Source organism: Triticum aestivum, chromosome 4A, assembly GCF_018294505.1.
Source record: "Triticum aestivum cultivar Chinese Spring chromosome 4A, IWGSC CS RefSeq v2.1, whole genome shotgun sequence".
Classification (NCBI taxonomy): Eukaryota; Viridiplantae; Streptophyta; class Magnoliopsida; order Poales; family Poaceae; genus Triticum; species Triticum aestivum.
The window spans coordinates 591,130,743-591,155,803 of record NC_057803.1 but is presented as its reverse complement, the minus strand read 5'-3'; the positions used below and the strand labels follow the sequence as shown (position 1 = coordinate 591,155,803).

General features: G+C 47.4%; 1 protein-coding gene across 1 annotated transcript; it reads left to right on the top strand.

Annotated features, from left to right (window-relative positions):
* Window positions 1–9,840: 9,840 nt before the first annotated feature.
* LOC123082425 (pollen allergen KBG 41-like) lies at window positions 9,841–10,803 on the top strand. The gene has a single exon (XM_044504753.1). The coding sequence runs from the start codon at window positions 9,895–9,897 to the stop codon at window positions 10,690–10,692; it is 798 nt and encodes a 265-aa protein (XP_044360688.1). The 5' UTR covers window positions 9,841–9,894; the 3' UTR covers window positions 10,693–10,803.
* Window positions 10,804–25,061: the final 14,258 nt, after the last annotated feature.

The window sequence follows — 25,061 nt, the reverse complement described above, 5'->3', positions numbered from 1 at the left end:
GTCTTCATAGGATACCCTAAGGAAACCATTGGGTATACCTTCTACCTTAGATCCGAAGGCAAGATCTTTGTTGCCAAGAACGGATCCTTTCTGGAAAAAGAGTTTCTCTCAAAAGGAGTAAGTGGGAGGAAAGTAGAACTCGATGAAGTACTGCCTCTTGAACCGGAAAGTAGTGCAGCTCAGGAAAATGTTCCTGTGGTGCCTACGTCCATTGGAGAGGAAATTAATGATGATGATCAAGGTACTTCGAATCAAGTTGCTACTGAACTTCGTAGGTCCACAAGGACACGTTCCACACCAGAGTGGTATGGCAACCCTGTCCTGGAAATCATGTTGTTAGACAACGGTGAACCTTCGAACTATGAAGAAGCGATGGCGGGCCCAGATTCCAACAAATGGCTTGAAGCCATGCAATCCGAGATAGGATCCATGTATGAAAACAAAGTATGGACTTTGACAGACTTGCCCGATGATCGGCGAGCGATAGAAAACAAATGGATCTTTAAGAAGAATACAGACGCGGATGGTAATGTTACCATCTATAAAGCTCGACTTGTCGCTAAGGGTTATCGGCAAGTTCAAGGGGTTGACTACGATGAGACTTTCTCTCCCCTAGCGAAGCTGAAGTCCGTCCGAATCATGTTAGCAATTGCCGCATACTATGATTATGAGATATGGCAAATGGACGTCAAAACGGCATTCCTTAACGGTTATCTTAAGGAAGAACTGTATATGATGCAGCCGGAAGGTTTTGTTGGCCCTAAGAATGCTAACAAGGTATGCAAGCTCCAGCGATCCATTTATGGGCTGGTGCAAGCATCTCGGAGTTGGAACATTCGCTTTGATGAGATGATCAAAGCGTTTGGGTTTATGCAGACTTATGGAGAAGTCTGCGTTTACAAGAAAGTGAGTGGGAGCTCTGTAGCATTTCTCATATTATATGTAGATGACATACTTTTGATGGGAAATGATATAGAACTTTTGGACAGCATTAAGGCCTACTTGAATAAGAGTTTTTCAATGAAGGACCTTGGAGAAGCTGCTTATATATTAGGCATCAAGATCTATAGAGATAGATCAAGACGCCTCATAGGTCTTTCACAAAGCACATACCTTGATAAGATATTGAAGAAGTTCAATATGGATCAGTCTAAGAAGGGGTTCTTGCCTGTGTTGCAAGGTGTGAAATTGAGCTCAGCTCAATGTCCGACCATGGCAGAAGATATAGAAGAGATGAGTGTCATCCCCTATGCCTCAGCCATAGGGTCTATTATGTATGCCATGTTGTGTACCAGACCTGATGTAAACCTTGCCGTAAGTTTGGTAGGAAGGTACCAAAGTAATCCCGGCAAGGAACACTGGACAGCGGTCAAGAATATCCTGAAGTACCTGAAAAGGACTAAGGACATGTTTCTCGTTTATGGAGGTGACGAAGAGCTCGTCGTAAAGGGTTACGTCGACGCTAGCTTCGACACAGATCTGGATGACTCTAAGTCACAAAACGGATACGTGTATATGTTGAATGGTGGAGCAGTAAGCTGGTGTAGCTGCAAGCAGAGCGTCGTGGTGGGATCTACATGTGAAGCGGAGTACATGGCAGCCTCGGAGGCAGCGCATGAAGCAATTTGGGAGAAGGAGTTCATCACCGACCTAGGAGTCATACCCAATGCGTCAGGGCCGATCAAACTCTTCTATGACAACACTGGAGCTATTGCACTTGCCAAGGAGCCCAGGTTTCACAAGAAGACCAGGCACATCAAGCGTCGCTTCAACTCCATTCGTGAAAATGTTCAAGATGGAGACATAGAAATTTGCAAAGTGCATACGGATCTGAATGTCGCAGATCCATTGACTAAACCTCTTCCGCGAGCAAAACATGATCAACACCAGAACTCTATGGGTGTTCGATTCATCACAATGTAACTAGATTATTGACTCTAGTGCAAGTGGGAGACTGTTGGAAATATGCCCTAGAGGCAATAATAAAAGGATTATTATTATATTTCCTTGTTCATGATAATTGTCTTTTATTCATGCTATAATTGTGTTATCCGGAAATCGTAATACATGTGTGAATACATAGACACCAACATGTCCCTAGTAAGCCTCTAGTTGACTAGCTCGTTGATCAACAGATAGTCATGGTTTCCTGACTATGGACATTGGATGTCATTGATAACGAGATCACATCATTAGGAGAATGATGTGATGGACAAGACCCAATCCTAAGCATAGCACAAGATCGTATAGTTCGTTTGCTAGAGCTTTTCCAATGCCAAGTATCTTTTCCTTAGACCATGAGATCGTGTAACTCCCGGATACCGTAGGAGTGCTTTGGGTGTACCAAACGTCACAACGTAACTGGGTGACTATAAAGGTATACTACGGGTATCTCCGAAACTGTCTGTTGGGTTGACACGGATCGAGACTGGGATTTGTCACTCCGTATGACGGAGAGGTATCTCTGGGCCCACTCGGTAATGCATCATCATAATGAGCTCAAGGTGACCAAGTGTTTGGTCACGGGATCATGCATTACGGTACGAGTAGAGTGACTTGCCGGTAACGAGATTGAATGAGGTATTGGGATACCGACGATCGAATCTCGGGCAAGTAACATACCGATTGACAAAGGGAATTGTATACGGGGTTGCTTGAATCCTTGACATCGTGGTTCATCCGATGAGATCATCGAGGAGCATGTGGCAGCCAACATGGGTATCCAGATCCCGCTGTTGGTTATTGGCCGGAGAGCCGTCTCGGTCATGTCTACATGTCTCCCGAACCCGTAGGGTCTACACACTTAAGGTTCGGTGACGCTAGGGTTGTAGAGATATGAGTATGCAGTAACCCGAAAGTTGTTCGGAGTCCCGGATGAGATCCCGGACGTCACGAGGAGTTCCGGAATGGTCCGGAGGTAAAAAATTATATATGGGAAATCGAGTTTCGGCCATCGGGAAAGTTTCGGGGGTCACCGGTATTGTACCGGGACCACCGAAAGGGTCCCGGGGTCCACCGGGTGGGGCCACCTATGCCGGAGGGCCCCATGGGCTGAAGTGGGAGGGGAAACAGCCCCTAGTGGGCTGGTGCGCCCCCCCCTTGCCCCCCTGCGCCTAGGGTTGGGAACCCTAGGGGAGGGGGCGCCTCCACTTGCCTTGGGGGGCACTCCACCCCCTTGGCCGCCGCCCCCCTAGGAGATCCCATCTCCTAGGGCCGGCGCCCCCCCTTGGGGACCCTATATATAGAGGGGGGAGGGAGGGCAGCCGCACGCATGCCCCTGGCGCCTCCCTCTCCCACTCCAACACCTCCTCCTCCTCCGCAGAGCTTGGCGAAGCCCTGCCGGAGTACTGCCTCTCCATCACCACCACGCTGTCGTGCTGCTGCTGGAGCCATCTTCCTCAACCTCTCCCTCCTCCTTGCTGGATCAAGGCGCGGGAGACGTCATCTGCTCCGTACGTGTGTTGAACGGAGGTGTCATCCGTTCAGCGCTAGGATCTCCGGTGATTTGGATCACGACGAGTACGACTCCCTCAACCCCGTTCTCTTGAACGCTTCCGCTCGCGATCTACAAAGGTATGTAGATGCACTCCGATCACTCGTTGCTAGATGAACTCATAGATAGATCTTGGTGAAACCGTAGAAATTTTTTTATTTTCTGCAACGTTCCCCAACACATGGAACCAATCAAATACGTGTAGGTATGACATGTGTTTTTTTAATCTCTTGTGGATGTCAATATTTTTCTACAGTTACATATATACAACTGAATCACAAAGTTAAAAAATGATTAGGTACACCATAGAATAGTCTCACATCTTGGTTTATTTATTACCCTGTTTAAATATGAACCGACATGCTTGTCAAATTTATAATTTGTTATTTGCTTGCCTCAAGGCAATCTCTCTCTCTATCTATCTATCTATCTATCTATATATCTATCTCTGTGTGTGTGTGTGTGTGGACAGAAACACTCCCATACCTGAGGTCTCAGTTAATGTAAAGTGATTTAGTTACTTTCAGATTTTGGTATTTTTTGAGAAGTGCTCCGCAAATATGAACGAAAGGAGCTTGTATTTGATGTGATAGTCTAGGAAGTTTTATTTAAGGTATCATCCATGTCAACGAAAAATAGTACTACACATGTGAATAAAAGGCACCTATGACATACAAAGTACTACAATAAAATCGGAGGGCTAGGGAAGTGTTGGACTGGAGCCTCGCCCCCATCCGGTATGCTCTGTCCAAGTACGTGCTCATGTTCACCGCATCTACATACTGGATGGAACCTTTTGCTAATTGCGAAGTATGTGCAAGTCAGTATTGAACGCTCTGTATTATTGTTCCATGCAGTAGTTTAGGTGGGAATTATATTGATGATTTCATTTTACCTTCATATCTGCTGAATTTTCTTACCAAACACAAAAGTTTTGTGTCTTGAGGTGTTGATAGAAGTGAACATAATTCATGAAACAATCCTAATACTCTGAAAATATTTTTATGGTTCGGTATTCCTATGAGGGGTGTGAGTGGAGACTGAAATGAGTGGATTAACACGTGGAGCAACTGCTGCCTATGAGGCGAGTGAGTGGAGACGGCCAGGTCTGTGCGGCGGAGGGGCTATAGAAGCTCGAACGAAAGAGTAATATTGATTTGAGAGAATGTGCTTTCAAAATTTTGTCTTGACTACAACACTGTAGTTGTTTTTTCTGGTATGTATAGTAAGCATATAGGTGTCAATTTTGGAGCAGATGATAGATTGTTGTTGTGGTGATATGATATTTTCATGACTATTCATATCAATGATCATGCTTGCCCACATGAGAAACACACGAAGAAGAAAAGATTGTGAGATAGGGAGGGGAAGAGAAAGATGACGAGGAGATGCATTTATCTACCCCATCACAAGAATGAAATATCATCACATGTCAATTGTCTATCACTCCCATATCACATGACATTTCTCTTTGTATATACATTTTTAGTAGCATATTTTTGTTGTGTATATATTTTGTTAGCCCGTCGCAACGCAAGGGCATTCTACTAGTAGATAGTAGAGAAACACATCTTGACAACAACACATACTCGTAAACAGCAGCACATCTCATGAGCAACAACACTTATTTGTGGTAATTTTGGACGTCAATTAACATTGATATATATAGCCATATAAGGAATGAGGCAATTCAAGACATTAATCACCTAGATACGTATCATGTATGGGATTCTGGACATGGGATTCTAGCTTCGTCATGGGCTAGCTGCGGGATTTATGTAAGAAAAATGTTTAATATGTGGATAAATAATACTTAAGACCAATTTATAAAATTATATGCGGATACATGGTACACGGGTATGGGTTATACTAAACCATACACATACCCACTATACCCGATGTGTTTCAAATTTCCTATTTATGTACCCATGGGTTTTTTTTAACCCATACCCTTGCCATAATAGGATTTTTACCCGCTGGGTACACGGGTAATGGGTACCCATTGCCATCCCTAATCCTAGAAAGTACATCTAATACTGAAATAAAAGTATAGAAGATAGCGAGGTGCATGCGATGATTTCGCCAATCTTGATATTTCACAACTTCAGCCTTTGGTTCATGCAATATTAGTGTGCATGTGGTGTACTTTGTCTCCTTGCATCCACATTGCGCTCCATGTTTCTAATAAAAAATGACTTTGCACTTGAAATTTTGTAACATGTAAAACATAGATTGTGTTAATGTACTCCGAAGATTTGAAGTTGTCCATAATTTACCAAGAATACAATTTTGAAATTAAACAACTTCTGAGTTGCGCTCCTATCGGTAGCGCCACATCCATAGTATCCCTAGACATGTTATCGATCGCATTCGTACAGGCTGAGAGGACATTCAACCACTCCGAATCTACTACCAACTGACAAACTGATAAGCAACATCAAGTGAAATGCCTTAAGTGGAACAGACAACAACAGCTAGAAACATCCTTTCGTTGCACTAAAGATTGTGTTGAGGCCCTAAGTAGTTCACATTTTTTCATACAGTCCATTGAGTTTTTTGTGTACTAGGGGCAAAAAGGATGAGAAATGGAATCCCTACAAGCATATTTGCACATAAAAATTTGCGAAAACATGGAACACACAACACAGAGAACAGAGACCAAAGTTTTTTTTTCTTTCTCCACTTGCAAATCAAATCTCTGCAACCCTATAACCTACAAACTGTAGGAGCGTCGCTTAAAGACCGTACCACTGAAAAGAGTGGAAATAGAGTGTCAAAATTGGATGAAATTGCAGAACTGAAGTTTTTGATGGGTCAAACCTTATGGGCACGTTTCACTCATCTCCCATTGCAAGCTCTAGTGTGTAATCATCTCTATCCTGAAATAGAAAGACGGATCGGTTTCATCTTAGGAAAGCTCGAAAGATGCACATATTTAAGAGGGGTATCAATAACACTGACTTGGCTGATAGCCATAGCTATCAGCTTCCTAGAACAAGGAACCGCAGTTTTCGAACAAGAAAAGGTTGGCAATACTTACAACAGGCCCTCGTGCAAAATATATTCCAAACTGGAGCCAATATACCTATACATTGAGAATTTGAGATAGACCATTGTTAATGGTGCAATCATCAGAATTTAGAAGAATATTTCATAGTTCCTACTGCATATTTGAACTAGAAAATTCTTAAAACTCAGAAGGCGGCTAAGAGAATTGCTTGCCTTGTCTTTATCTTGAGCTTCAACCTCCAGATAAGAGGATGGGTAACCAACACATAACAATGCATAGCCCTGAAAAGGAAGCCATACAAATGCAACATCAATAGGATTTCAGTTTGCTGAGGTAGAATCATAATGATTCACTAAGACTGTAACATATGGCCTGTATATGAAGCACACATAGTGCACCCGATTCACATTTGGCAATTCTAGAGCACCAAAAAATTAAAAGGTTACTGTGACGAATAAAGTTTCGTCCAACGGTTGTACTCATCACCATGCAATGCAAATCATAAAACTGAACGGGATGACAGTAACACAGTAGCACATACACAAACGACATAACTAAATCAGATCATGGGACAATAATTGCATAATCGCACACAATCTATTTAACAGTAATGAACATGAAGATCCCAATAACGCATAACAAAGTGGGTTTACGTGCTCTCTTAAGTCGCGGATATAACAACAGCTTATGTCTCATTTGCCCTGATTTATCTTAACAGTGCTAGTACAACAACCTGATTAGCACAAATTTCTTAATTCAGTAGCTTGTCTAGATGTAAACAAGGGTTGAAAGGATGGATTGAGAAGCAATTATCCATTGGAAGGAAGGAGATCTTAGTAAGAGCATCTCCAGTCGTCGTCCCCCCCCCCCCCCCCCGCTAGAAAAAAGCGTCCCCAGCCGCCGCCCCCAGGTCTGCCCTAGACGCTCTTTAAAAAACATGATTGGGAAAATTTCGGCAAACACGGCATACATTAGGCGATATTTAGGTGGTTCACAGTTTTTTTACATATAGAAACATAATAATAAGTCTACTAAAAAGAAGAAGAAGAACGGCCGCGCCGACAGGCCGAAGAACTCGCTGAACACATCGAAGTCGCCGCCGCCATCGTCGTCCTTCTCCTCCTTCACGCGGCCGTCCCTACTGGACCCCTGCCTGGGGTCCCCATGGTGGACTAGTTTGGCCGGCGGCAGCACCTCATTGTCGCTGTCATCGAGAACGACGACGCCTCCCTCGTCGCGGCCACGACACCGAGCGGCGATCTCCTCCAGGACGCGGCGCTGGCGCTCCATCTCCGTCCGCGCCCAGTCCTCCCGCGCCCACTTCATGGCGGCCTCGTCGTCGAAGGCGGCCTCGTCGTTGTGCTCGCACTTCATGGGGCCAAGCGTCGGCTCCGTCTTCGGCCTTATGAGGCGGGAGGCTGGACCCGAGGAACCGCCGCCGCCCTCGTTGATGGCGATCCAGAGGAGCGGGAGGAGGAACGGGAGGAGGAGGACCCGCCCAGCATCCTCCTCGGCTTCCATGAACCGCAACTTTGGAGGGGGACCGGGGCGGTCGGGTACGTCAGCGGCAGATCGTTGCCGCCCTCGAGGTACTCGAGGACGGCGTGTAGCGTGCAGCCGGGGGCGCCCCACCGCAGGCAGCAGCCATCGCTGTTGTTGCGCCCCCTCACCAGTGGCGTGTTGTTGATGGAGGCCAGCCGCTCCGCCTTTCGGTGTTTGAAGTACGCTGCCCACGCCTCGTGGTTGCCGGCGTCGTACTCCGGAAGGGCTCGCTCCTCCTCCGATAGAGACGCCCGCACACGGTCGATCTCGGCTTGGAAGTAGTGGGGGTGCTCGACGTCGGGCAGCAGGGGGACGGGGACGCCCCTGGCGCTGAGCCTCCACCGCCCCGGCGCACGCATGTCGGGAGGCGCCGGGTAGTTCGCTTCGTGGAGGAGATGGGCTTCCCACTCGTGTAGAGAGCGGCGGCTGAAGCCATTGGCCGCTGCCCCTCGCCGGGGCACCTTTCGCCCATCGTCTGTGCGTGCACCGGGAGAGAGGGAAAGAGAGTTCGACGGCGACGGCTGTGAGTGCACGGGGAGAGAGGGGGGTTGCGGGTAGGGTGCGTTCAGTGGTGAGGCAGGGGCGGCTTATATAGCGGCCGGGAGGTGGCATGTGTACGCGTGATGAGAGAGGGCGCGTTTTCTCACCGCGCCGCCCGTGAGGAATCAATGGAAGGCTGACCGGCGGCAGCCTTGGCATTGATTCCCCATGGAAACCGAGGCGATGAGGATGACGAGGCGCGGGGGTCGCTGACTCGGCGGGCCCGCCGTTCTTTCGCACCAAAAAAGATTGTACGGGGCCGCCGGGCGCCCCCTAGCGCGCCGGGTTTGGCCTGGGTTCGTCGGCGCTAGTTTCGGCCCTAACCGGCGAAAATTGGGCTCCTGTGGGCGCGACTGGGCCGATTTTTGTGCGTCGGCGCTAAAAAATGGCCTTGGGAGGCCTGTTGGGGTGCAGCTGGAGATGCTCTAAAGGCCACAACTCAAGCTATAAATGTGTTCGCCATCTTTGTATTTTATTTGCCTAAAGGAATTTGCAAAGAAATTAATGACATTATTGCTCAGTTTGGGTGGCGAGATGAGGAGGATAATAAAAAGATGGATTGGCTCGCATGGTGGACAATTCTCTTTCCTAAAAGTGAAGGGGGTAAGGACTTTAGAGATTTATATATTCTTTTAGCCTTGCGATGCTTGCCAAGCAATGATCGAGATTCATACCTAACCCTGATTTGTTCCACGCAAGAATTTTAAAAGCCAAGTACTTCCCTAACTATGATCTCTTACAATCTACCCTTAAGAAAGGCTCATCATTCACGTGGCCACAACATCATGTTTTCTTTTTCATCCTTCAAGCGTGGATATATTTGGAGGATTGGTACAGGGGAGAGCATCCCATACAGTTCGGACTGGAAGGTAATTACCCCGAAAATGCTACATTCACGGGCTCCTACGAAGAGAATACATAAACATCCTAACTAAGTAAAGATGCCCCCTGATTTTTAAGGGGTGGGCCCCTCCCTTCCCTTATGTCCAATCACATCTTCGCACGTTGTTGATTTTTTATTACTTTTATTATTACCCACCCCACGAGGTTAAACAGTAGTTAGGGATCTAATCGATGCTATTATTATTGGTTTGTGGCATGAAGAGCTCACGGGGATAATGAGTTTGGCTAAAAAAAGGAGAGGAGAGGAGGGGATTGCTAATTTTGGCGCGGTAATCTCTCCGGGCCTCTCAACGTGCGGGTCGATGTATATATAGAGCTAATTAAGCTCCTTCATCCTCACACCGCACCACAATCTCTCCTCCTACGTAGTGTGCAAACCAACCAACACAAGACAAGAGAAGCAGCAATGGCGGTGCAGCAGTGTACGGTGGCGCTCTTGGTGGCCGTCGCCCTCGTGGCGGGGCCAGCCGTCTCGTATGCTGCCGAAGCTGGCTACGCCCCAGCCGGGCCACAGCCCAAGGCCACGACCGAGGAGCAGAAGCTAGCTGAGAAGGCCAACAACGCCTTCAAGGCGGCCGTGGCGGCCGCAGCCGCAGCCCCTCCAACGGACAAGGGCAAGATATTCCTGAACACCTTCGTGCAGATCTTCGGCAACTGGTCTCTTGAGGGGGTCACCGACACGTCCAGCACCAAAGCCATTTTCAACTCCAGGGTCGGCTTCGCTCTGGCGTTGGCCTCACACAAAGCCCAGGGTGCTACCCCGGAGGCCAAGTATGAATCCTTCGTGGCCATGTTCGACAAGTCGCTCTGCATCATCGTCGGCATCCTGAAGGTCCACTCCGGTGAGGAAGTCAAGGGGCCGATCCCTGCCGGGGAGCTCAAGGCCATCGACCAGATCGACGCCGCCTTCAGCACTGCAGCCACCACTGCCGACGCTGCCCCGATAAAGGACAGGTCCACCGTCTTCGACTCTGCCTTCAGCAAGGCCATCAAGGAGACCACTGGTGATGCATACGAGGCCTACAAGTTTGTCCCTGCCCTCGAGTCCGCCGTCAAGAAGAGCTACGCCATTTTTCTTCCCAGGAATCCCCAGGACAAGCGCACGCTCATTGAGTCATTCCTGAGCGACACCATCGTCTCCATGGTCGTCCCCGCCCCCGCCACTCCCACCGCCGCCGCCGCTGCCGGTGGCTACAAAGTCTGAGCTCATCACGCATATACTGTACGTAGATATGCATATGCGTACGTGTGTACGTTACTGTGGCGGTGAGCGAGTTTGATCGATAATCAAAATCAATTCTTTGTTTTCGTTTCATGCACCGGCGATCGAGATCGATGACTTCTTAGAGCATCTCTAGCCGTTCTCCCCCCCGGGGCTTGAAATAGCGCCGGCTGGGGGCCAACCGACGGAAAAATCGGCGTAGGGGGCTCGGGTTTCCAGCTGACCCCCAAGCTCGCCCCCCTCAGCCGCCGATTTTGGCCCACTTTCGGCGGAAATCGGCCCAATTTTGGCCCATGTTCGGTGTGGTTTGGAACAAATTGAACAAAAATTAATTTTTATCACATAGTTCATCAACGAAATCAATACAAATCAAATAGTTCAACAAATCAAACTCATAATTTGAACACAAAAAAACTCATATTTCATCACATGTCGAGCTAGGTGTTGCCCTTGAGCCTCTATAGGTGCTCCACCAAATCGTGCTCCAGTTCTTGATGCACATGTGGGTCTCGCATCTCCTGACGCATATTGAGTAAGGCAGACCAGGTTGCCGGTAGCTGGTGATCAACTTTGGCAAGAGGACCCAGCATGTAATATGGTTCAGTGTCAAACACTGGCTCTTCCTTCTCGCTCTCAATGATCATGTTGTGCAAGATGACACGGCAAGTCATGAGTTTCCACATTTGATCTTTCAACCAGGTCAGAGCGGGGTACCAGACAACAACAAATCGAGATTGGAGCACACCAAACGCCCGCTCGATATTCTTCCTGCAAGCCTCCTGACACTTGGCAAAGTAGGAGTTCTTGCCTCCTGGCATAGGGTTTGAGATAGTCTTCACAAATGTGGACCATCTCAGATAGATGCCATCTGCTAGGTAGTATCCCTTGTTGTAGTGGCGCCCATTGACCTTGAAGTTCACCGGAGGAGCATGACCTTCAACAAGCTTGGCAAAAACATTCGAGCACTGCAGTACGTTGATGTCATTGTGAGTTCCTGACATACCGAAGAATGATTGCCAAATCCAGAGGTCCTGTTTGGCCACCGCCTCAAGTACCAAACTGCAAGCTCCTTTGGAACCTCTGTACATCCCCTGCCAAGCAAATGGACAGTTTTTCCATGCCCAATGCATACAGTCGATGCTTCCAAGAATCCCAGGAAATCATCTTGTTGCATTCTATACTAGGATCCGAGCAGTGTCTTCAGCATTGGGTGATCGTAAGTATTATGGTCCAAACATTGCCACCACTATTCTGTAGAACTTGTACAAACACTCAATGGTGGTGGACTCGGCCATGCATCCATAGTCTTCCAGTATATCACGGGGAGCTCCGTATGCAAGCATCCTCGTAGCTATCGTGCACTTCTGGAGTGAGGAGAATCCAAGTGTGCCAGTGCAATCCTTCTTGCACTTGAAGTAGCTGACGAACTCTTGGGTGGAATTCACAATCCCGAGGAAGAGCTTTCAGCTCATCCGATAAACGGCGCCGAAATACTTACTCCCCGTGCAGTGGAGCGTCGGTGAAGTAGTCGGTGTCGAGCAAGCAATAGCCCTTCAGTCGATGCCTCACTAGTGCAGAACCAGGAAATAGCACCGGTTCGTAAGGCCATTTAGTGACGGTTTAGGAACCGGCACTAACGTTTCGGCACTAAAGCCCCCCCCCTTTAGTACCGGTTCAGCACGAACCGGTGCTAAAGGGCAACCACGTGGCACGAGCCAGCTCCGGGGGCCGGGAGCCCTTTAGTACCGGTTGGTAACACCAACCGGTACTAAAATGTTTGGGGGGTTTTTGGTTTTATGATTTCTTTTTCATCTAATTTTGTGTTTTCCGTTTTAATTCTTTTTCGTTTGCTTGTATTTTATGGTACTACACATTGTACACGTTATGCATATATATATATATATATATATATATATAAATAGAATTTCTAGTAGAACCAATCATATATATATCATCAATGTCTCACAAACCATATTAATTCACACATACACACATGTATAGCTATATACAATTTCTCCTACATATGCATGTTGCCTTCGGAGCCAGTGGCATTAGCCTAATTGGTGCCTTCGGAGCACGATGACAATTGGAAGTGGTTCATGGGGGTGGTAGCGGGTAATAGTATTCTCCCTTCGGATTTATGACCTGGTCGAGCAAAAATCCCGCTATTTCCTCTTGAAGAGCTTCTACGCGCTCCGTTTCTAGGAGCTTGTCCCGCACCTCTTTGAACTGTTAAGAAGGAGATCAATATGCATGTGTATTAGTTGTGTGACTAGATATCGATAATGGTGTAAAAATTGTGAATAGTGTTCTGACAAGCGTACCCATTCCTGTCTTTGAGATCTGCTCCTTTCGGACGCCATCATGCGAATGTTCTCGCAAACGCAGAATGCACCCAGATCAGTCCCCTGCGCCTGCTTCAGGGCCTTTATTACGAGAATGGAATTTAATTTAATCAGATAATAATTAATCAAGCATGATAATTAAAGAGATGGCAGCTAGCTAGCTAGCTAGTACTACTTAATTACTTACCTTGGATCGAAACCATTTCAGCTTTGGTTTCCATTCGCCTTCCGTGACGCTGATGAACCTTGCCCAAGCCCTGCCCGCTGACAAAGAAAATGAATAAAGGGGTTATTAAATAGTTCATATCATGAAATGACGAATTACTAAATAGGCCAAGATATATAGTTAATAATGATTGAAATTACCTGTTGACTATCCCAAACAAGATGTTATAGTCACTTTGTTTTTTAAGTAGCGAGTCCAGTATTTCAACTGTTCCGGCGTCAACTTTAATGATACACAAGATCCAGTGAAATCTGCATGCACACACGTTTGCATGTCTTAATTAAGCGGGCATATGTAAGCAAAAACATGTAGCTAGCTAGCTAGTAGGCAAAAACAGAGAATTTGTAGTACAAGAAAGTGTGACTCACTGGAAGTTGTAAGGAAGTAGTATATCTTCATTGTATTTGAGGCGCTTCAAGAACTCTAGCATGCTGTCCTCTACCTCTTTTTCTTGATGCTTGTTTATTTTCCATGTGTATTCATTAACGGTGTTTGGGTCAATGAACCCAATGCCATAGCGTCCACCTTTTCTCATTTCATACATCTTCATCCTGCATAATACCACAGAAAAGAATATAGTGAGGATAATTACAGGTAATGATTGATCAAAAGGATCACTACAGCTAGCTTGAGACTTAAATTACAGAAAGAAATCACTTATAGACAATAGCAACTGACGATAGATTTGTCGAGTGCGTCTTGATTGTATAACTGAAACAGTTCAGGATACTCAACGGCCACAGCTTTCTCATGGTAGTAATCATCCTTCTTGACATACACCATGAGGGACTCTCGATTGGATCTCTTGGTAATGTCCATGTACCATTGATGCAATTCATACATTCTCGTTGGGAGCTTGTTGACATCTTCTGGCTCGACCAAAGGTTCGCCCCGGACATATTTCCGTTTTATTTCCTCCTCTGTAATCCCAGGCATGTCCTCGATCTCGAGGAGTTGTCCAACAGTGATCTTGAGTTCTTCAGCCTGCATTATATGCTCCTGGGTTATTACCACATCGCCCACCTCGGGAACGTAAACTGTTTGGCCACAATAATATTGGGCGTGCATACTGTCACGTGTTGTTGGCGGTGCAACAAGCGGGGGGGGTCGATTGTGCCGCCTGTTTTCCTAGCTGGGCAACGGTTTTCCCGCTTTTTTGACAGCTGCTTGTTGTTTGCTCGAGCTCGAGCTCGCCTCCTTCTGTAGACGTTGTCGATGTAACTTCCTGATGTGGCGCTCATAGTCTGTGTCAACAGGCTTAGGAGCTGGTGGTTGAGCCATACGAATGAAGTGGTCAACTACTTCCACAGGCACTTTCTCCCTTGGCGGCGGTGGCGGTTTCGGTCCAAAATGGGCGTCGAGTTCTGCCTGCACTATGGCATTGGTTTGCTCCTCGGTCCTGTCGTAAGCCCTCACAGGAAGAGGAGTAGTGAGGTTTGGACCATATTTATATCGCTTGCCTCCGCCTGTACTTCCTGTACTATGACCTCGACTCGTACCGCTACGCACCATAGCTGCGGGGTGTCTCTTCTGCGATTGCTGAGGCGGCGGAGACGGCTGACGGGGCTGAGTTGGACGAGGAGGAATGGCCTGAAGCTGTGCCGGACTTGAAGTGGCCTGAGGTTGTGCCGGACTTGGAGGAGGAGTGGACGTCTGACGCTGTGTCGGACTTGGAGGAGGAGTGGCCTGACACTTTGCCGGACTTGGAGGAGGAGGAGTGGCCTCACGCGTTGGTGGACTTGGAGGAGCGGGAGTCTACTGACTCGGTGGCGGACTTCATAAGATGATGCAATCCTTTCTCCATAGGATGACACGATGTATGGCCTCTCCCAATGTGTGCTCGTCGTCACCTCCAGGAATGTCAAGCTGTAGCTCCGAATATGGGTCCACCACCTCATCAACCAAGACACGAGCATAGCCCGCTGGAATCGGGTTGCAATGGAAGGTTGCCTCGGGGGAATTTGAAAAAGCAACGGCGTCCGCCACCTTCATGGATATGTTCTTCATTTTGAAGTGTAGCTCGCAGTTAGTGTTCTCCGTGATGTCATCCACGGGGTATCTATCCAGCACTACTGCGTCGCCCGGGGCGGAACCCATGCTGCTTCTCGGCATGGATGGGGCGGTGGTATCCAATGCTGGATCATCCGCTAGCTGCTGCAGCTGCTGAGACCCCCTTTGCTGGCTAAGTGAGTCGATCTGCTCCTGCTGCCGCTGGAATTTAGCGGCCAATTCCGCTTGACTTGCTTCTAGGCCTTGAAGGCGTTCATAGTCCCGCTTCCTCTGCTCCTCCTCCATCTTCCTCTTCTTCTCCTCCGCAATCTTTTTCTCGCACGGGTTCTGTAGTCAGCGTTCCTGTCCGAAAACCCCTCATACCACGGAATAGCGCCCTTGCCTCGTGTTCTTCCCGGGTGTTCAGGATTTCCCAGGGCACGCGTAAGCTCGTCGTTCTCTCTGTTGGGCTGGAACACCCTCGATTGAGCCTCTTCTATTGCAACAAGTAGCGCATCATGGGCTCCGTTCAGACATGCCTTCGTCGAAACATTGCCTGTCTTCGGGCCCAACTACCCCCCCCCATGCGCATAGAACCAAGTCCTGCACCTGGGGGGCCAGCTCTTAGTAACCGGAGTGACACTTGCATCCTCCATCTCTTTCTCAAACTTATCCCACTTAGGCATTGCCACCGCGTAGCCACCTGGCCCCAGCTTATGGAACTTATCCTTTTTTTCGGCATTCTTCTTGTTTATTCTCGACCGTTCCTTAGCTAATTCTGAATCCTTGAATTTCACGAAATCGTCCCAATGAGCACTTTGATTCTTTAGTATCCCCTCGAATACTGGAGTCTTCCTTCCTCCCTTGACGTACTTCTCCCACGTCGTTCTCTTGTGGTTCTTGAATGCAACCGCCATCTTCCTAAAAGTAGCGTCCTTGACTTTCCGCACATTTGCTTCTGTGAAATTATCTGGTAGGGTGAAATGTTCCATGAGAGTATCCCAAAGCAGTTTTTTTGATTCTCGTCGACAAAAGTAACATTTGGACGTGGCTTTGCTGGCTTTCTCCATTCTTGAAGGGAGATCGGGAGTTGGTCCTTCACAAGAACTCCGCACTGACGAACGAACTTGTCCGCATTCTTCTTAGGAGCTAATAGTTCGCCATTAGGTTTGAATGCCTCGATATTGTACTTTACGCCCTCCTTCAACTTTTTGTTCGGGCCTCGTTTCGTCCTTTCGCCTGAAGATTTGCTCGATCCGGATGGCTGAAAGAAGAAAGATCGATTCGTTAATATATCTTCAACTCATTTAAAACATGCGATGATCACCAGATTCCTGCTTATATAAATATATATACCTCGCTGGTGTTTGTTGTTTCAGGATCAACATGTTCTTCGTCGTAGTTCATGACTTCATCTTCTCGGTCGTCGCGATCGAATATCATATCACCCTCTCCGGTGTTGTTTAGAAATTCGGAGCCGTCAAAATCTTCTTCATTCTGATCATCATCTGGCCCGTGTATGATATCGAACATGGTCTATTCTCTCTCTTTGTCGGTATTGTCCGCCATATCTTTTATTCAACTATGCCAAAAGAAATATAAAAGAATTTAGTATAATCTCGAATAATAGATATAATCTCGAATACATCGTCTCGAATAATAGATTTAATCTCGAATACGTCGTCTCGAATAATAGATAGAATCTCGAATACATCGTCTCAAATAATATATATAATCTTGAATAAATCATCTCGAATATTATATATCGAATACATCACTAGCTAGCTAGCTAGCTAGCTAATAAAGATCGAATACTAGAGAGTAATCTAGGCGGTGGACAACCAAAGTGAAGGAACCATCACTGGATCATAGCTCGGGTGATCTCCCCAAAGAACCTGCCAGGTATTGGAGAACCTGACGTCCATAGCAGCCATGTAGCGATGGACGTGCTCGTCCTCCTCCCTGACATGGCGACGTACCACCTCCGGCAGGGCCGGCTCCCTCCGCACCGAAAGTGGCCCACGCGAATGCCACCAAAGGAGATGAGGGTCGACGACGGGACCCGAGGCCGGGTTCCTCACCAAGCGTCGCGCCCCTGAAGGTAGCACCTCCCAGTGCCAGCCCGGCGGAGCCCAGTCCCGGACATGGGTCCTCTGAAGCAGGACATCGTCACGAACGGGTCGACGGTGAGGATGCGGGCCGGGCATCGTCGACAACAAAAATACTATATGCAAATGTAACACTAATTATGCTATCATTGCATATGTCAAAATTCTATATGCTATTTCATACTAATTAAGCATCTAACACTAAAAACAGAAAAAACAACTTCTATACATCCATTAAAAACAGAAAAACAACATTATATAAAAAAATTCCATACTAATTAAACACTAATTATATCCATCTAACATGCATTCATACATATATACTAGTGAAAAAATAATAATCTGAAAAATCTAAACTAATTAAACATACAAAATACGTATATACTAATTAACTTAAGGAAATGTGTGTGTGTGTGTGTTCATCATGCTTGTGTGTGTGTATGGGCTCGGGGGGGGGGGCGGCCCATGGTGGCCACCGGGGGCGAGGGAGAAGGGTTAGAGGGGGAGAGCTCACAGCGGGGCGACGGCGACGGCGAGGCGACGGCCCGGGGCAGCGATGGGCCGGGGCGTGACGGGGCGGCGACGCGGGGACGGCGCGACGGGGACGGGCCAGGGGCGGCGACGGAGACGAGGGAGGCGACGGCGACGGGGACAGGGGCGGCGATGGGGATGAGGGCGGCGACGAGGATGGGGGCGGCGACGGCGTCGATCGATCGGGAAGAAGCAAAGGGAGAATGAAATTTTTCGAAGTGATGTATATATAGAAGGCACCTTTAGTACCGGTTGGAGCCACCAACCGGTACTAAAGGCCTGTTTTGGCCAGGCCAAGCGGCGGGAAGCACCCCCCTTTAGTACCGGTTGGTGCCACGACCCGGTACTAAAGGGTGTGCGCTGCCAGGCGAGGGGCACAAAAGTTTAGTCCCACCTCGCTAGCCGAGGGGCACTCGCACCTGCTTATAAGCCCCGCCGTCGCTGCTGTCTCGAGCTCCTCTCTTAAGCAGACCTTTTGGGCCTACCTCTTCTTTGATGCCCTGTTGGGCCTACTGGGCTAGCGGGCCTGCATCCTGGCGCAACTTGAATTTGGGTTTCTAGTGGTATGCAGGCCGCTGTGGCCCAGTAGGTGGGCTTTTTTTCTTATTTTTTTGCTTTATTTATTTTTGTGAATAACTTAACTTTGAAAATAGATTTTTCAGTGATTCTTTTTTCTTATGTTTAATATTAGTGTGTTTTATCATTATATTCAATTTGGTAATGCTTAGGTTATTTAAAAAATGAAATGCCTTTGTAACGGATGAGTTTTCGTCCGAAACCCTGATACTTCGAAACAGATTGTCCATTTTGTACACGAAGTGCATCCAGTTTTTGCGGTAACCCTCTCTACATTTTTGCACATGCTATGTGGGTGAAATTATGATACCATGCCAACTTTCATCCTTTTCTGAGTTCATTTGAAATGCTTTTCAATTTCAGGGTCATTTAGCTGAAAAAATCAGTAAATGCATGAAAGAATTTGCTTGCACATAAAATTTCTTCGCGTTTCAAATGCCAAAACACATAACTAGCTACCCTAACTATTACAGAGATTCCCTCCTGGGTGTGAAACACAGAAGAAAGTGATGATAGTTAAGCTGATCACATCCCAGATCTTTGGGTGTGAAACTTTTTCTTCGCGTGTGTCCTTTTGCGTCGTAGTCATGGAAAATCTTCATCATTTAACGGGATGCTCGGGTCAATATTCACTATGAATGGAGCAATTTCATCAAACTTTTCATAATCTTCTGACTTGTTTGTCTTGTCATCCACTCCCATGATGTTTCTCTTCCCAGAAAGAACTATGTGCCGCCTTGGCTCACCGTACGATGCATTCGCTTCCTTATCTTTTCTTTTTCTTGGCTTGGTAGACATGTCTTTCACATAGAAAACCTGTGCCACATCATTGGCTAGGACGAATGGTTCGTCTGCATACGCAAGATTGTTGAGATCCACTGTTGTCATTCCGTACTGCGGGTCTTCCGTTACCCCGCCTCGTGTCATATTGACCCATTTGCACCGAAACAAAGGGACCTTCAAACCACGTCGATAGTCAAGTTCCCATATGTCCTGTATATAACCATAATATGTTTCCTTTCCCGTCTTGGTTTCTGCATCAAAGCGGACACCACTGTTTTGGTTGGTGCTCTTCTTATCTTGGGCGATCGTGTAAAATGTATTACCATTTATCTCGTACCCTTTGAAAGTCATTATATTCGAAGATGGTAACTGGGACAGCAAGTACAGGTCATCTTCAATAGAGGTGTCATGCATGGTACGTGCTTGCAACCAGCTGGCGAAACTCCTGGTTTGTTCACGTGTAATCCAGTCATTAGACCGCTCCGGGTGTTTGGAGCGTAGCAAATTCTTGTGTTCATCCATATACGGAGCCACCAAGGCGGAATTCTGTAGAACTGTGTAGTGTGCTTCAGTGAGATAATGTCCGTCCATACATATTATTTGTTCCCCTCCTAGCGTGCCTTTTCCATCCAGTCTGCCCTTATGCCGCGATTCAGGAACACCAATCGGCTTAAGGTCAGGAATAAAGTCAATACAAAACTCAATGACCTCCTCATTTTGACGGCCCTTGGAGATGCTTCCTTCTGGCCTAGCACGGTTATGAACATATTTCTTTAAGACTCCCATGAACCTCTCAAAGGGGAACATATTGTGTAGAAATACAGGACCAAAAACATTAATCTCTTCGCATAGGTGAACTGGGACGTGCGTCATGATGTTGAAGAAGGATGGTGGGAACACCAACTCGAAACTGACAAGACATTGCACCAAATCATTCTGTAACCTTGGTATGATTTCTGGATCGATTACCTTCTGAGAGATTGCATTGAGAAATGCACATAGCTTCACAATGGCTAATCGAACGTTTTCCGGTAGAAGCCCCCTCAATGCAACCGTAAGCAGTTGCGTCATAATCACGTGGCAGTCATGAGACTTTAGGTTCTGGAACTTTTTTTTTTTTTTTTTTATTATTCCCTTTATATTCGACGAGAAGCCAGACGGTACCTTAATACTGAGCAGGCATTCAAAAAAGATTTCCTTCTCTTCTTTGGTAAGAGCGTAGCTTGCATGACCCTGATGTATGCCGTCTTTTCCGTGCATACGTTGCTGGTCCTCCCGTGCCTCAGGTGTATCTTTTGTCTTCCCATACACGCCCAAGAAGCCAAGCAGGGTCACACAAAGATTCTTCGTCACGTGCATCACGTCGATTGCGGAGCGGACCTCGAGGTCTTTCCAATAGGGCAGGTCCCAAAATATAGATTTCTTCTTCCACATGGGTGCGCATCCGTCAGCGTCATTCGGAACAGGTTGTCCACCAGGACCCTTTCCAAAGACCACCTTCAAATCCTTGACCATATCATGTACATCAGCACCAGTACGGTGGCGAGGCTTCGTCCGGTGATCCGCCTCACCTTTGAAATGCTTGCCTTTCTTTCTTACGGGATGCCTGCTCGGAAGAAATCGATGATGTCCCAGGTACACATTCTTATTAGCCAAATATATACTGTCGGTATCGTCCAAACAGTGCGTGCATGCACGGTATCCCTTGTTTGTCTGTCCTGAAAGGTTACTGAGAGCAGGCCAATCATTGATGGTCACGAACAGCAACGCCTTTAGGTCAAATTCTTCCCCCATGTGCTCATCCCACGCACGTACACCTGTTCCATTCCACAGTTGTAAGAGTTCTTCAACTAATGGCCTTAGGTACACATCAATGTCGTTGCCGGGTTGCTTAGGGCCTTGGATGAGCACTGGCATCATAATGAACTTCCGCTTCATGCACAACCAAGGAGGAAGGTTATACAAACATAGAGTCACAGGCCAGGTGCTATGGTTGCTGCTCTGCTCCCCAAAACGATTAATGCCATCTGCGCTTAGACCAAACCATACGCTCCTTGCGTCATCTGCAAACTCCTTCCCGTACTTTCTTTCGATTTTTCTCCACTGCGACCCGTCAGCGGGTACTCTCAACTTTCCGTCTTTCTTACGGTCTTCTTTGTGCCATCGCATCGCCTTGGTGTGCTCTTTGTTTTGGAACAAACGTTTCAACCGTGGTATTATAGGAGCATACCACATCACCTTGGCAGGAATCTTCTTCCTGGGGCACCGACCCTCGACATCACCAGGGTCATCGCGGCTGATCTTATAGCGCAATGCACCACCTACCGGGCAAGCGTTCAAATCCTCGTACTCACCGCGGTAGAGGATGCAATCATTAGGGCATGCATGTATCTTCTGCACCTCTAACCCTAGAGGGTAGACAACCTTCTTTGCTTTGTACGTACTCTCGGGCAATTCGTTGTCCTTTGGAAGCATATCCTTTATCATTACCAGCAACTTTCCAAATCCCTTGTCAGATACACCATTCTCTGCCTTCCATTGCAGCAATTCCAGTGTGGTGCCCAGCTTTTTCTTGTCACCTACGCAATTCGGGTACAACAATTTTTTGTGATCCTCTAACATGCGCTGCAACTTCTTCTTCTCCAAATCACTTGCGCAGTTTCTCTTTGCATCAGCAATGGCCCGACCTAGATCATCAACGGGCTCATCTGATGCCTCTTCTTTAGCTTCTTCCCGCATTGCCAGCTCAGCTTCTTCCCGCATTACCGGCTCAGCTTCTTCCCCCATTGTTGTATCATCGTATTCAGGGAACCCAAGGCCAGGATAGCTGTCGTCGTCCTCTTCTTCTTCATTGTCTTCCATCATAACCCCTCTTTCTTTGTGCTTGGTCCAAACATTATAATGGGGCATGAAACTGGACTTAAACAGGTGGACGTGAATGGTTCTTGACGCAGAGTAATTGTGACCATTCTTACAGCGAGCACATGGACAAGGCATAAAACCATCCGCCCGCTTGTTTGCCTCAGCCGCAAGCAGAAAAGTATGCACGCCCTCAACGAACTGGGGAGAGCATCGGTCATGATACATCCATTGCCGGCTCATCTTCATTACACAACACCGAATAGACCAAATTAATACAAGTTCATACATAAAGTTCATACAACACTTAAATGCAACAAACAAATAACTCTCTAGCTAAAGCATTTAAATGCAACAACAAATACGATCAAGATCGCAACTAAGGTAACAATGGATCCAACAGCATAATGATACCAACCTCACTATCGATGGCATATTTTCTAATCTTTCTAATCTTCAAGCGCATTTTCTCCATCTTCATGTTGTGATCATCGACGACATCGGCAACATGCAACTCCAATTCCATCTTCTCCCCCTCAATTCTTTTCAATTTTTCTTTCAAGTACTCATTTTCTCTTTCAACTAAATTAACCTCTCGGCAATAGGGTCGGTTGGAATTTCCGGTTCACATACCTCCTAGAAAAAATTTCTATGTCAACTTGATGGGCATAATTTGTCATAAACACGAAATGCAACTAGTTCTAAAAGAGAATATACATACCACATCCGAATCATAACAAGGACTAGGGCCGACGGGGACGGATATCAAAACATGGCACTATATGTATAACAAACAACGTACAGGTAAGATAATTATACGAGTAACTATATATCCAAATCACACAAACATCAATTTTTATATAAAATTTGATGAACTAGAGGCTCACCACAAGGTGGTGCCGGCGACGGGACGGTGCGGGCGATCGATGGTGGCTACGATGGAGATTTACAAGGCACTAAGTAAACCACACCTACATATGCAAACTAAGTGTTATTTTTGACCTCAAATTGCATATAAATCAAATACTAGCACATATATATATATCCTCCCAAATTACTAAACTCACAAATTAATCACTATATAAAGCATTGCAAGAGCTAATCTAGCAATGAGAGATGAAAGGACAAAGTTGCTAACCTTTGTGATCATTTGAATGGATGGGGGCCTTCAAATCTTGACAAATTTTGGGCAAAATGTGTGATGAGCTCGAGAGGAAGAGGGGAAGAACAGAGAGGAGAGGGGAAAGGGGAAGAACAGAGCGAGCTCGGGTGGACGAAGGGTTTATGCAGGACGACCTTTAGTACCGGTTCGTGCCAAGAACCGGTACTAAAGGGGCTGGAGGGGCACCTGTCTGACAACATCCTGCCACCACTCTCATTAGTACCGGTTCGTGGCACGAACCGGTACTAATCAAAGCGGCCCGGCTAGCCGTTGGAACCGGCACTAATGTGCTTCACGTTAGACCCTTTTTCTACTAGTGCCTCTGCTTTGCCTTTTGCCGGCCCGGCGCCGAAACACCTCACCGCGGCTTTGCATTGCTCGCGAACAGGCGGCCAGAGCGGTGCTACCTTTTGAGCATGCTACCCCTTGGGCCCCCCATTGCGCCTAGGGTTGGGAACCCTAGGGAAGGGGGCGCCTCCACTTGCCTTGGGGGGCACTCCACCCCCTTGGCCCCCCCCTAGGAGATCCCATCTCCTAGGGCCGGCGCCCCCTTTGGGGACCCTATATATAGAGGGGGGGATGGAGGGCAGCCGCACGCATGCCCCTGGCGCCTCCCTCTCCCACTCCAACACCTCCTCCTCCTCCGCAGAGCTTGGTGAAGCCCTGCCGGAGTACTACCTCTCCATCACCACCACGCCGTCGTGCTGCCGCTGGAGCCATCTTCCTCAACCTCTCCCTCCTCCTTGCTGGATCAAGGCGCGGGAGACGTCATCCGCTCCATACGTGTGACGAACGCGGAGGTGCCGTCCGTTCGGCGCTAGGATCTCCGGTGATTTGGATCACGACGAGTACGACTCCCTCAACCCCGTTCTCTTGAACGCTTCCGCTCACGATCTACAAAGGTATGTAGATGCATTCTGATACGTCTCCGTCGTATCTACTTTTCCAAACACTTTTTCCCTTGTTTTGGACTCCAACTTGTATGATTTGAATGGAACTAACCCGGACTGACGCTGTTTTCAGCAGAATTGCCATGGTGTTGTTTTATGTGCAGAAAACAAAAGTTCTCGGAATGACCTGAAACTCCATGGAATATCTTAGAATAAATAATAAAAAATCCTTGCCAAAGATGAAGACCAAGGGGCCCACACCCTATCCACGAGGGTGGGGGGTGCGCCCCTCCCCCCTGGGCGCGCCCCCCTACCTCGTGGGCCCCCTGGTGGCCCTCCGACGCCAACTCCAACTCCATATATTGGCTTCGAGGAGAAAAAAATCAGAGAGAAAGTTTCATCGTGTTTTACGATACGGAGCCGCCGCCAAGCCCTAATCTCTCTCGGGAGGGCTGATCTGGAGTCCGTTCGGGGCTCCGGAGAGGGGGATTCGTCGCCATCGTCATCATCAACCATCCTCCATCACCAATTTCATCATGCTCACCGCTGTGCGTGAGTAATTGCATCGTAGGCTTGCTGGACGGTGATGGGTTGGATGAGATTTATCATGTAATCGAGTTAGTTTTGTTAGGGTTTGATCCCTAGTATCCGCTATGTTCTGAGATTGATGTTGCTATGACTTTGCTATGCTTAATGCTTGTCACTAGGGCCTGAGTGCCATGATTTCAGATCTGAACCTATTATGTTTTCATGAATATATGTGAATTCTAGATCCTATCTTGCAAGTCTATAGTCACGTATTATGTGTTATGATCCGGCAACCCCGAAGTGACAATAATCGGGACCACTCCCGGTGATGACCATAGTTTGAGGAGTTCATGT